Source organism: Dreissena polymorpha, chromosome 10, assembly GCF_020536995.1.
Source record: "Dreissena polymorpha isolate Duluth1 chromosome 10, UMN_Dpol_1.0, whole genome shotgun sequence".
NCBI lineage: Eukaryota > Metazoa > Mollusca > Bivalvia > Myida > Dreissenidae > Dreissena > Dreissena polymorpha.
In genome coordinates this window covers 35,322,585-35,336,969 of record NC_068364.1, presented here as the reverse complement: position 1 = coordinate 35,336,969, position 14,385 = coordinate 35,322,585, and the positions used below count along the sequence as shown (strand labels likewise).

The window sequence follows — 14,385 nt, the reverse complement described above, 5'->3', positions numbered from 1 at the left end:
AAACACTTGATGGGCACGTTTAATGATGATATAACCAATGATAAACAAGTGTCGCTACAGATACATTTGTATCAGTTGATGTGTTTTAAGATAGCATATTTGGCAAAATTTAGCCAATATCTTGGTATGCGCTTCAACTAATACGGTAGAAGGTTTAGTTAAAAAGCGATAAATAAAATGCGACTCTTTTCTTGTGCATGTCATTGAAAACAAGGTTTAAGTATACACATTTTGAGTGATTGATATTGTTAAATGAATATAATGTAGGTAAGTCATCGTTTTAAGTATACGCTATGTGAGAAAACAATGACAATTACGAGAAAAAAATTGCCAATATTTCTTCTTTAAAATCTCCATTTGATTAAAAATATATCATGTGTGTGTCTTAACCAGCGTTTTTTTCCCTTCTTTAACTAGTACCGGGGAACGGCACCTTTCCCAAAGCCTACCGGAGGCTTCCCAATTTTAGCACCGGACCTCTCCCAATCTCCATATCTACCGTTCCCAACGATCCTAGGTGCAGTTCCCAATCTCCAGTGCCTTTTATTTTCCCTGGAAATATCTTTTGAAATCGTCGACCCTTTCATTTTCGGCCATTTATTTTCGCCGGACATCGTTGCGTAGAAAACTAAAGTAATAAAAATATAATGAGACTTGTGTGTATAATACTAAAGTTATTTACAACATATAGCATTTTATGGCAGATGATCTTAATATCTTACTTGATGATTTGAAAAAAAATCTCAACAAAATATAAGACTAACCTTTGAAAATAGTTGTTAAAGCATTCAACTCTAAAAACTCATTTTGGTTATGTGTGGCTATTCTAACGGTCTATTGTTGAAAGATTTCAAACCAGTCCAAGTTCCATTGTTGTTGTTTTTGTTTTGTTTTTTAAGTTTTTAATTTAACTCACATAAAACATTGCAGGGCTTGTGAGACTTTTAAGGGCTTAAAAAAATTATTAATATTATTTTTATGCAACCTCAGTGATTATGCCTATCACTAGAAGTTGTTTTTTTCCATTGAGAGGCAGATTCCTACTGAAGTGGCAATAACACAATTTTCACATGACATGATATGATTGTCAAAATATTATCACTAATAGTTTTTCTGTTTAAACCTAGAGCTAAAAATGCTTTGTGATGCAGAATATAGCCCCTAATGAGAGATAAGATGCATTTTAAAGATTCCCAATTCATCAATTTTGCGACTCGAATTTTCCGCAATTCATTGATTTCGCGACTCGTTTTTTTTCCTAATTTGAAAATTTCACAACTCGAAAAATTTCCTATTGTAGGGGTACAGGTACCTTTCCCCTTTGGGGAAAAAACGCCGTTTACACAGTAAAGTTCAATCATCAAACTGGAGGACTAATAACATAAAGACTATTTGTTGATTTCAGTGCATACTTTTAGTGGTCATGGGAAACTTATTCCACGAGTAGCCCCGAACGAAATAACTATTTTATATAACAAACGCCAATTTATTTTATGTTCTAGTACGATGAATGCATTAAATGCAAAACCTTCTCATTAGCATCATAGCATTTCGTGCAATATTGAATGAAAATCTTTACTGATAAGAGAGATAGTAAAATTTGAAGTGTTGCGTAAGATACACTTGCCGGTAACCTGCAATTTGCTAAATCGCGCTTTTAAATATTCATATGAGCCTTATTTTTTTCCAAAACTAGTTTTATGATATCCTGATGTAAGAACCCACATTAAATGATGAAATTGAACTATACATACCCCACTTGCTAAAGCGTCCGATCGTCAAGGATGAATAATTGCATCGTGAGCTTGCTCACAAAGTAGGCAAATGAGCACACGTACATTTTTTGTATCCAAATCTTAACTAATAACTGAGATATCCAAGTTTGAACAGTGCTGCGTCAGAAAAGTCTTCAAGTGTTTACTATAATGTTCTTGTATATTCAACCGACCCACCGCCGTCTTTACTGATTTTACTGCTATGGAAATGAGTTGAAAGGGGCGAATGTAACAGTCATACCGATGCTTCTCTGTGTGTGCTAATGCAAATGGTCAAGGTCTCTTCTCGTTTTTTTAACTTCGCCATTAACAAATGAAAATGGATCAGTTGCGATCAATCTTCAAGAATACGATCCACTATTTTTTTTAGTAAAGGAAAACATTGAATAATGTGAACATAAACAAGACCTATCCTTTTCTTTTTATAACGTCTTGTGCTAAAATATAAATAATTTAAACCTTCTTTTCCATCATTTATACTATCTAAATTTTATCGATAAAAGAAAGTCAATATCGAGAACAATTAGCATGTGCGTTTGTACATAATCATATGATACCATTCACATAAATGTGAATACACCAAATCATCATTGTATTATACATGTTTGGTTTAAAAATGAGCGATTGTTTTATCTTATTCAAACAGTATTCAGTATAATTTTCAATAGTGACTGATTAGTTGCAAATCATCAGAATCCTAAATCAATCACCGATTTTACATTTTATTCCCTTTAACAAATGACGCATAAAATTCAGATTATTATGCAGGCCATTCCTTGTTTCAAAATAGCAACATAACATCGTAATGATTGTCGGTATATTTCAAAGAAATGTACTTTGCTTACAGTGGTCAATGCAATATGAATATTACGTATTATACCATCCCAAATGCATATCTTTAAAGGGACTGTCAACCACGAATGACAAAAAAAAGAAAAGTTCTAAAATACCGTGTTTTTTTTTACAATTATTAGTTTATATTATCAAAATATCACGACTGGTATATTACATTACTTGAAAAAAAAATCATATTATCAGTATATTTGATAATGAAATTTCGCAATGTGAAATCGAAAGTACATCGCAAAAATAGCTGACATAACGATATACACACTGTACATAACGCTAGTAGATTGATCATTTTCTATATTAGATATACAATTCACTACGCATGCACCATTACAACTCCTGGGTTTACCACGTGACGATGATGATCAATCTACTGGCGTTATTTATAGTTGATTGGTAGTTACCTGGTAGACATACCCAGTAAAATTTATTACCAAATATACTCAAAATATGAAAACTTAACAACTATTTTTATGTAATGTAATATACCAGTCGTGATCTTTTAATCAATATAAACTAATAATTATAACAAATACGCTATTCTACAACTTTTCTTTTCTACGTCGTCGTGGTTGACAGTCCCTTTAAGATATGATTGGAATATCACTTATAGTGGGCGTCCTAAAGAAGGTTTGACATTTAGGTCTGTTAAATTAATAAATACCTTAGTTGTATGCTGATTAACCGCTCAAATGTTTGTAGGGTTTCTTCGATACCCACCGTATGAGTTTTTAACCTGCAAATATGTTCTTGTAGATGTCTGACGCAGACCTTCGGACCTATCATACACTCGGAGAGAAATTTGGCGAGAGGATTCTTTCAGATATGAGAATTTATGTCACAATCAGGCATTCCCTTAAAAGAGCTCAAAACTGAGAGGAGCATATTGCTGTAGAAAAATGGCCGCCATTACCAACGTGTTTAATGACAAGGAGACAAATAACTGGTTAAAGGCTAGCTTTGCGCTCAATGTGACAAAGCAAGGACTGGTTAATTTTGTGGAAACAGAATTACGGAACATACATACCGTTGTCGGCAGAAGTTGTGGAAATTGTCACATTGAACAACTCATATCATGTCCAACATTACCATATTGCAAAAACAAGAATAATTGCATTTTTCATAAATCACATAAACCTCAGCACTGCCAAACGTGTGATACAGTGAAACAAAATATCGCATCAATGCACAGATTCGGCAAGCCGTCCTGGCGGAACACTCATGCAGAAAACTGGACAACAGACTACTGGGAAATAGGCAAATGTTTCCTTCCTCCCGACGGCTATACCGGTGTATCTTCTGTTAAGGAATCCGACTTTAATGGTTTGATAAACATAATGTTGAATTGCATACATTTCGAGAAGTGTCTCTCCCCCGCATGTTTATCACCTCCTCCACCTGATCCGCAATGTCTGCTAATAAAGGTAAAGCAGAAATATAAATGGGCCGTGCGCTGTGAAAAAAGGGTTTAATGCATGTGCGTAAAGTGTTGTCCCAGATTAGCCTGTGAAGTATGTACAGGCTAATCAGGGACAACACTTTTCACTTTTATGGTTTCGTTTGAAGAAAGTCTCTTCTTAGCGAAAATCAAGTTTAGGCGGAAAATGTCGTCCCTGATTAGCCTGTGCGGACTGCACAGGCTAATCTGGGATGACACTTTTTTAACATACATTAAACACCCTTTTTGCAGAGCGCGGCTCAAATTTTTGTTAAGATAAATGATGGTGTTGCTGGTAGGTGACCAATCTCAGATGTTAGAATTTATACAGGTCGTTAAAGTAATTTCATGTAAACTGTGCAATTACTTGATTAAATGTGCATTTATCACAATGTCACTGTATATTTACCGTCAACATCAGTTTTAAATAAACATTTCATGAAAACATAATTATACATGCTAATATTTATTTGGTTGTATGTTATTTAGATTCGTCAGATAGGCCGAGATGTACGTCATACAGCCGAAAACAAGTTAACCGAGGTTGATCTACAGAACATTTTCCAAACATTGCCCACGCTACTGGCTGACTCAGTTTGTTTGTTGCAAGATCCATCTGCGACGATAGCGCTCAAGAATCTTGTTGATGTAAATGTTTCTGATTATTTGTTTGCCTACAGTTGATAACAATTTTTGAGCACTTATTTAAACGCGTAGCTATACTTTTACTATGAATTTTTGGACTATAAACGAACATGCTACATAATACAACCATTTAATTCAGTTGCAGAATGATCGTACGTCCCAGAGCGATCTGGGTAAGCTGTTGAAAGAAACCATGCAAACACTTGATCAGACGAAAGAGGATGTAAAACTAATGTTTATACGGGCGGAAAATACTCTGACAGAAGGCCTGCACAAATTAGAAGTCGATATACACGCTGGAGAACAACGAATTGAAAGCATAACACACGATGAAAAACAACGCCTTGAAAGCAGGATACATGATGGAGAACATCGCATTGAACGCAAGGCAGAGGAATTAGAACAACGCTTTGAAGGAATGACACAAGATGGGGAACAACGCATTAAAATAAGTACAAATGATGGAGAAGAACGCATTGACAAAAAGGCAGAGAAAGTAGAACACCGCCTTGAAATTATAACACAAGATGGAGAACAACGCATTTGCATAAGTACAAATGCTGGAGAACAGCGCATTGAAAGCAAGGAAGTGGAAGTAGAACAGTACCTTGAACTGAGGACACAAGATGGAGAGCAACGCATTAAAATAAGTACACGTGAAGGAGAACAACGAATTGAAAGCAAGGAAGAGGAAGCAACACAATGCCTTGAGCGTAGGACACAAGACGGAGAAAAACGCATAACAAGCATGACAAATGATGGAGAACATCAACTTGAAAGCAAGGCAGAAAAAGTTGAACAACGCCTTGAACTAAGGACACAAGATGGAGAACAACGTATAACAAGCAAGACACATGAAGGAGAACAACGCCTTGAAAGTAAGGCAGAGGAAGTAGAACAACGCCTAGAACGAAGAAGACAATATGGAGAACAAAGCATTAAAATAAATGCAAATGATGGAGAACATCGCATTGAAAGCAAGGCAGAGGAAATAGAAGAACGCATTGAAAGAAGGACACAAGATGGAGAACAACGCATTACAAGCAAGACAAATGATGGAGAACATCACATTGAAACTAAGGCAGAGGAAGTAGAACAACGCCTTGAACATAGGACACATGATGGAGAACAACGCATAACAAGCAGGACAAATGATGGAGAACAACGCATTGAACGCAATACCCAGGAAGGAGAAAGACGCATTGACAACAAGACATGGGTTGGAGAACGTCGCATTGACAACAAGGTTTATCATGGGGAACAACGCCTTGACAAAAAGATACATGATGTGGAACAGCGCCTCGAACAGTCAAAACATACAAACGCACCTGAGGATTACGAGCGAGGCGTAGCAGGTTCGTGAAAAGGTTTAATTTTCCACACAAGTTTATTTCATCAAACGAAATATAATACATACATATACACAATTATTAAAAGCTAAACAATGCTTTCAAATAATTATATATAATTCATTTCAAACGAAACGTTCATAACAAGATATGTGTGGGGTTTTAGCTCGAAACTTAATGCAATGGTGCGATGAATTCTACACATAGTTTCGTTTTCCCCAACTTTATGCTCGTGTTTGTGCAACGACTCATTCTTAATTAATTGCTACGTAATTTATTTGATGCGTCAAACATGTCTTGGTTATTTTTATCTTAAGTCTTTGACTACGACCCAGACCTCTGACTTCAAATGAATCAACATAATGACTTGAAACTATGAATATAACATTCATTTCTCCGTAACAATAACATATTCACAATTGAAAGTAAACACACGTGTTCGTAATTATCATGCATGTTTACAGACATAAAATATACATACTATATACGAATACTTGTTCAGCGAATTCGATAATCTGTATATTAGCAGGACATTGTAATTGTAGTAAGAAATATGTTATGACTGTGATCTACCACTCCTACTTGTAGTTTTTCATCTACTACCTCTACGACGACGGCTACAGCCACTATTACTTTTATGACATTATTTCAGAACTTATCCAATGTATCAAGAACTATTACAACAGCAAATTAAGTCACGTGACCATATCTGCACTAAATGACGCCGTCGATGAGCTACTACGAGATATGTATATGCCGCCCAAAATTTGCCTTATGTGTAAAGAAAAGGGGACATATAAAAAAACAGAGAAACAGGTTACAAAGTACAAGGATATGTTTTCAAAAGATGACCCAGTGAACACAAGAATATTCCTCCAAGGTGAGGCGGGGTCTGGTAAAACCACATTCGCGACAAAGTTGGCCTTGGACTGGTGCTTAAACAAATCATGCAAACTTAGTCCTCCGAAGTCAAGTTCTCAGTTCGATTACACATCACGTATGTTTGATGATTTAAATGTACTGCAAGACTTTATGTTTGTATTTCATATCAGATTGAGAAATTCGTTTGAGTTGTCTAACGTAACAGAAATGATTAAAAAACAAATTATAAACAATATACACACAAAGGAAGATCGTAAAAAAGCGTATGCGCTTCTTAATGAGATCATGAAACGTGAACGGTGCTTGATAATTTTGGATGGTCTAGATGAGTGGACAGGTTCTGGAGGTCATCACAACCTACCAACACTGGTCGAAAACCACAGCCGCTGTATACTGTTGATTACAACTCGACCTTGGAAATTGGCTGAAGGAAAAGTTAAGCATTCTGATATTTGCCGATTGTTCCAACTAGAAGGAATAAACGATCATTTCAAGCTGAGCAGAATTATTCTGAGTTGTTTGGTAGATAAAGAGGAATTGGACGAAAGACAAGCCGCATTTGAGAACTACATACGGGGACTGAAAATCGGCGCATTAGTGTCATCCCCAATGATGTTTTCTGTCATCGTATGTTCATTTGTAGAAGGCACAAAACTGAAAGGCTCCATGTGTGAAATATACAGCATCGTGCTTGATAGTCTTCTTAAGAAGGCGAGCAGTAAAAGGAAATACTTTCAAAAACCGCAATTTAAATGTTTTACAGAGACACAATACCTACAACCAAATATTGACAACGTCATCGACATTGCTGAAGCTGCGTTTTGTTTGCTGTTTTCAGATACACAGGAACATTCGATTGTATTTGGTGCTAAAGAAATAGACGCATTTTTAGACGACACACAAACAGAATTTGCTCTGAAAGCCGGTATTTTAACAGAAACAAAGACATTGTTTGCAGTAAGATCCACATCAACGTTTTCCTTTATACACAAAAGCGTCCAGGAATTCTTTGCTGCTTACCATATCGCCTGCAATGAAAACGTCATTTATGACGTAATTTCTGAAAACCTCAAACGGCGCCCCTATCTTGATATCCACTTAGTTTTTGTATTCCTGTGTGGATTAAAAATATCAGCAGCGAATGCACTCTCTCAATTGATGGAAGAATGTGCCTTGGCGGCTATTAGGAAAAAAAAATTAGGAGATTACTGCGGACTTCGTCATCAAGACACTGTCTGCGATGGTTACATTGAGGCTGTTGCAAATATGCAGACTGATATTAACTTGCGACACAGTCACTTAAGCTTCGTTTTTTTATTCGATTCGATCAAGAATCCTGTTTTACAGAACATCTGGAATATGAACGCGCCAAATGCCTTGTCATTAACTGTGACTTCATTTTTACGTGCGAGTGAAGAGTCTAAATCTAGTATTTTGATTGACTTGTCATCGTGCCACAAGTTGGATACATTAAAACTCTACGGACAATATATAGAATTCAAAGGTAAACTATACTTTTAAATATTATAACATGCACATGTAACATACAGTCAACTCGCAAATAGGGGGCCACACCAATTGGGGGTCACTATCGTTTATTTCACGAAAAAGTATAATCGAATCAACAACAATTGTTGCATAGTATTTCCTTATACCTCATACGTCTCCTAAATAAACAACATACACAACTTTATAAGTTGGAAATACAGCTTGTATTTCGGTATCTATGCGTACGACCAGATGACACATTTATAACGTATGACAATAAACAAATGTGAACAATTCACATTTTGATATATCCGATATAGATTTCATAACTATTACATGAACTAACACTCATATAGTTTACACACAAAAAACAACAACTGACTATATTCCTGCAGATAATCATTTTCACTAGAATACTTGTCAATATTTTATATCCAATAAAATATTAGGACAATTAACGTGTTCTCTGGTTCGTATCGCAAAGCCGAATGACTATACCACGAGCATATTTACCAGCCAAAACAATACACTGAGCGACCTCTACAGGAGACTTTCGCATACAGAGCAAAATAATTTTCCTCTAATTCGCTGCGCTCAAACTAGGAAAAGTATATTTCCCTTGGATAAATGTATAATTTTACAAATTTGTGAAAAGATGTTCCCACTGTTGATCTTTCAGGGGGGGGGGGGATGTTGTAAACAGTGGCCCTTTATTGGTGATAGTGAGTGCATGTGTGTACATCATTTAATTATAGGTAATGTTTATTTATTTTCAATGAAATATTTTTTAATCTAAAAATATGGTTAAATGACAGCGTTATAAACATTTTATGTTATAGTTTTTGTGATCATATGATATTTTTTATTGTCATATTCGCAAAAAGTCAAAAGTGTACTGTGTCAAAATAATAATACAGAAAAATGATATAATAATATTCATTTTGAATTCTTGTCATATATACACAAAAGCCAAAAGGACAAACTTCTAATGGAAATATTTAAGGTTTTTTGACATGTGATTCTCCATTGGCAAGTTGATAGTATGTCATTTGTATAGTTTACAATACACGTTCTATTAAAGAAAGACTACTGAGTCATTTTGGATCTCAGATATACCGCTGCCTATTTTACTTTATCAATTTTGGAGAGGTATCATCATGTGAAGCGATTTCTTTAAAATGGTGGACAACGCATTTGATGCAACTATACATTGTAAAAAATAAAACTAAACTTTATTTTTATTACCAACTTGCGCATGCTATTGCCTCTCAGTCTAATATTAAACTTTTTTGGTAGAAGAACATTCTCTCAATACAAAATTTATGTTTGTTTTATGTTTCGATGAGCAAACAAAATAAGACAAACCAAATTATGTTTCCATCAATTACCTGTGTCAACCTGCGACAGTTACTTTTCTTTTACACAAAACAGTTTCAATAATATTCACAAACATGTGTAAACTATGAATCCACGAAGAATATAAACATTACTACAATAACGAAACACTATGAAACGTTCCACAACATTAATTATATATGACGGTGTTCAGCAAATGCTTTGATGCCGCCATTTTTCAAAAACGACATGTAAGCGTTCTTTTAATTGTTGTGTTTATTTATTGAATAAGAACTAAACTATAAGCATTTTTTTCTGTTTGCAATGTCTAGTCGGACAATAATTTCACTCGTGGTAGTATAACATATTCATCACACCAATCAATGCAATATTTGCTTACAATACAATAATACACCCACATCAACATTGTTCCTCTATAGTATGGCGCTATATACGCACACAGTCTTCCGTAGTTCTATCCAAATTAATTTTAATGTGTCATTCGCATAATTTACTGTTGCAAATACCTTTATTCTAAAATAACGATTTTGAAACATCAATCTTAAACGCATTTTGTGTTCGCTGAGGTTTTTTATTGCAAAACGCAAGTATTCTCGTGAAGTATTATGCAATTTTTGCTATGATGTCCCCCCCCCCCCATTTGTATTGGGCTACAACGTTGTATTGTAACAATAGTTTTACTTCAAAGCGATGGTCACTCAAGACATATACATTTCAGTTTTCGTAAATGGTTTGCTCATAGCATACAATTTAGGCAATTCAAATAAAAGGAAAGTTTGTATCAAAAGTTGGATTATTGACAGCGTTACCCATTATTATATAGATTGCGTGTTAACTCATTCTTAAAGACACGCTCGTGTCTGTCTATTTCAATACTACATCTATATATGTGAAACTCAGTAAATAATGCACTTGTTGTAGCGGGTAAGAATTTGACGAGAAAGATTTATTCCCGCCTTATATCCGATGTCGTTGAACGAAACAAAATTCTCTGTTAACAAAACCTGCCTCCGTAGGCTTTTGAGTATGTTTTTCGATAATGTAGAGACCTTTTAACAAAATATTGATATACAAAGGCACATAATTAATTTGGAAAATGAGCCTACAACGACAAATTAAGCGTTAGTATGCCCGGGTACGTTTTTGTATATTTTCCGTTACCGGAATCATTGTAGTATTCTTTAAAGTGCCCGGAGTTTTTTAAGGTAGTACCCGAACCAAAAACGATCAATCGAGCTTAATTGTCATTAAAGTTATCTATGCATCATTGTCATTGGCGTCATTATCGATATTAATCGCATGATCACAAACAATATATCATTGTTATCACTTTCAAAGTTTGAAGAGCAATTGCTACGATGCTAGTCGATGAAGCATGCAATACAATAACATGTGCGCAGAGATATGCGCATCATAACACTTCATGCAAAACACGTGTCAATGTTGACGATCGATTCATATTCTTGTTTAATTATGCCCCCGGTAGGGTGGCATATAGCAGTTGAACCGTCCGTCAGTATGTCAGTGTGTCAGTATGTCAGTATGTCAGTAAGTCTGTCCGTCCGTCCGAAAAAAACTTTAACATTGGCCATAACTTTTTCACTATTGAATATAGCAATTTGATATTTGGCATGCACGTGTATCTCATGGAGCTGCACATTTTGAGTGGTGAAAGGTCACGGTCAAGATCATCCTTCAATGTCAAATGTCAAATTTATGGCGTCTGTCTGTCCGAAAACGTTAACATTGACCATAACTTTTTCAATATTGAAGATAGCAACTTGATAATTGGCATGCATGTGTATCTCATGGAGCTGCACATTTTGAGTGGTGAAAGGTCAAGGTCATCTTTCAAGATCAAATGTCAAATATATGGCGTCTGGTCGTCCGAAAACTTAAACATTGGCCATTACTTTTTTAATATTGAAGATAGCATCTCGATATTTGGCATGCATGTGTATCTCATGAAGCTTAACATTTTGAGTGGTGGAAGTTTAAGGTCAAGGTCATACTTCAAGGTCAAAGGTAAAAAAATAAAATCAAAGCGGCGTTCTCATGAAGCTGCACATTTTGAGTGGTGGAAGTTCAAGATCAAGGTCATCCTTCAAGGTCAAGGTCATCCTTCTAGGTCAAAGGTAAAAAATAAATAATTTCAAAGCAGCGTTCTCATGAAGCTGCACATTTTGAGTGGTGGAAGTTCAAGGTAAAGGTCATCCTTCAAGGTCAAGGTCATCCTTCAAGGTCAAAGGTCAAAAGAACATAAAACAATTCAAAGCGGCGTTATCATGAAGCTGCACATTTTGAGTGGTGGAAGTTCAAGGTCAAGGTCATCCTTCAAGGTCAATGTCATCCTTCAAGGTCAAAGGTAAAAAAAATAAATTCAAAGCGGCGTTCTCATAAAGCTGCACATTTTGAGTGGTGGAAGTTCAAGGTCAAGGTCATCCTTCAAGGTCAAAGGTCAAAAAAAATCAAAGCGGCGCAATAGGGGGCATTGTGTTTCTGACGAACACATCTCTTGTTAATTAGGTTTTTTAATTTGGTATTTCCTATACCATCCCAATTTGTGACTGTAAATCATGACTGCCCCCCCCCCCCCGATTATGTTTAAAATATACGCATTACATTAAAAACAAATTATACAGTAGAAACGCGTCTAAATAGGAAATCATTCCGTGTTATGGCAGTTAAAATATATGGAAATCAAACACTATCAATATGTTAATAATATGTTGTAATGGGTTGTCTCCCTAACACTTTTAAATTCGTTGTGTCAATATAAAGACTGAATGACTATTTTATTTGGAACATCTACCATACAACATATTAGGTAAAGAATAATTGATAAATACATGCAGATAATACATGCTGCAGTTATATTTATATGTTTTAGCATGTTTTAATAGTCAAACGATTCAACTTACGATTTCGTTTGTTTAAACAAAAATAGATCAATTTTAAACCATAATTATGTAAATGGATATTTTTATTTACAGTTTAGTTATTTCAATTGGTTTAATTTTGAATAGAGTAAATACAACGCGCGTCACTCACTATCAATTCGATCCTAATAAGCATGGTCGTTAAAGTTGTAAATTGTAAAATATTTGTTTTATTTTACAGATACTGGCAGTTCGGCCAAAGCGGATGTTCATGTCTGGATTACTCTTAAAAGTTCAGACAGGGCACAGTATGAGTACTCTACCCAATTGCTGCCTTGTATAAAATACATTAAATTCTCGAGGTTAACTTGCTCTCCTCTTTTGCTACGCGGCCTGTTCAGCGTGCTGCTGACACTCGATCATGAGGTACAGTTTGATCTTGAAAACCCGTACATAACACCATATGCAGAGAACGCAGCCAACTTATCAAATGCACGTGTTGGCATGAGAATGTTCGGACAACCAACAGATATGGCTTTATTAAACAATACATTAAAAATATTACTGGTGGGGAATTACAGTCCCGGTCTGTGGGTGTCTCTCTGTGGTTTAAATATCAAGAGTCTTAGTCTATGTCGTAATATCAAGAGTCTTAGTCTATGTCGTTGGTCTGGAGATTTGGAAGTGAAATATGTATCGTTTTTGTCGCATTCGCTTTCGTCACTCACGCAACTGGAAACGCTTAGTATTAAAGCGTCTGTACACAATCCCGGTCTATGGAAGGCTCTCCGTGGTCTGAATATTAAGTGTCTTAGTCTTGATGGTGGGAGAGGAGGTTTTAAAGAAGAAGATGTAGATTCAATATCGCAGTCACTTTCAACGCTCACAAAGCTGGAAACGCTAAGCATTAAAGTGGATATTGATAGCCCAAGTCTGTGGAAGGCACTTCATGGTCTGAAAAGCAAAGGTCTGAGTCTGGGAGGTTCAACAACGGAAGGTTTGATATTGACACGTTGTCTTTCGGAGAGTATCCGTGGTATAAATATCAAGAGTCTGAGTTCGAGAGGTTATTATGGAAGCCTGATCGTTAAGCATGCATCGCTGTTGTCACAGACAATATCGTCGTTAAAATACTTGGACTCGCTTACAGTACATCTGCACACATATATCGACATCAAGCTACCTCCGACATTGAAATGTTTAAATTTCTACTGCGATGCTTTGCTTCCATCCGAATTACGCGAACTGGTTAACAAGTTGTTCGCAAGTACTCAAGCGCTTGAAGGTAACCTGGCATTTAATTGTGCGTCTTCTTCTTTCGATGGCTTATATCTCAAACGAATTCAACCGGAAGACTACATCGCTTTTTATCAGGAACTGGAAAACCGGAAGCAAGTTGCCGTCAAACGATTTCAAATATATGACCGAACGACTCACTTGAATAAGTGGATTGATTTTGCCGATTCTGCCTGGTCTGAACGTGCAAATAAAGGTGTTGTTGATGATGATCATGGTGACGATAGCGTTGATGATGATGCATATAACTTTTACCTTCAAAGTATATCTCGAGAAATCATCAATCGAATTTCACTGCGAATTCAGGTTATTCCAGCCATGGTCAAATGAAATTAAACATAAACTGTGCAAATAATACGTATGTAAACATCATCAATGCCCTTAATGTTTTAAGATAACTTGTTAATAAACTGAATAATTTTTACATG

At 35.7% G+C, this 14,385-nt stretch overlaps 1 protein-coding gene across 1 annotated transcript; it reads left to right on the top strand.

Moving 5' to 3' along the window:
• Positions 1-4,555: 4,555 nt before the first annotated feature.
• On the top strand, positions 4,556-14,376 carry LOC127848371 (uncharacterized). The gene is made up of 4 exons (XM_052380793.1): positions 4,556-4,710; positions 4,847-6,062; positions 6,709-8,442; positions 12,903-14,376. The coding sequence occupies exons 2-4, from the start codon at positions 4,901-4,903 to the stop codon at positions 14,285-14,287; spliced, it is 4,281 nt and encodes a 1,426-aa protein (XP_052236753.1). The 5' UTR covers positions 4,556-4,710; positions 4,847-4,900; the 3' UTR covers positions 14,288-14,376.
• The last annotated feature ends 9 nt before the right edge of the window (positions 14,377-14,385 follow it).

Bases quoted from the DNA above. Each gene is read 5' to 3' on its own strand.
- LOC127848371 (XM_052380793.1), top strand. From the start codon at position 4,901: ATGCAAACACTTGATCAGACGAAAGAGGATGTAAAACTAATGTTTATA. The intron at 6,063-6,708 runs GTTCGTGAAAAG...ACATTATTTCAG, and splicing joins TTACGAGCGAGGCGTAGCAG to AACTTATCCAATGTATCAAG. The intron at 8,443-12,902 runs GTAAACTATACT...TTTATTTTACAG, and splicing joins ACAATATATAGAATTCAAAG to ATACTGGCAGTTCGGCCAAA.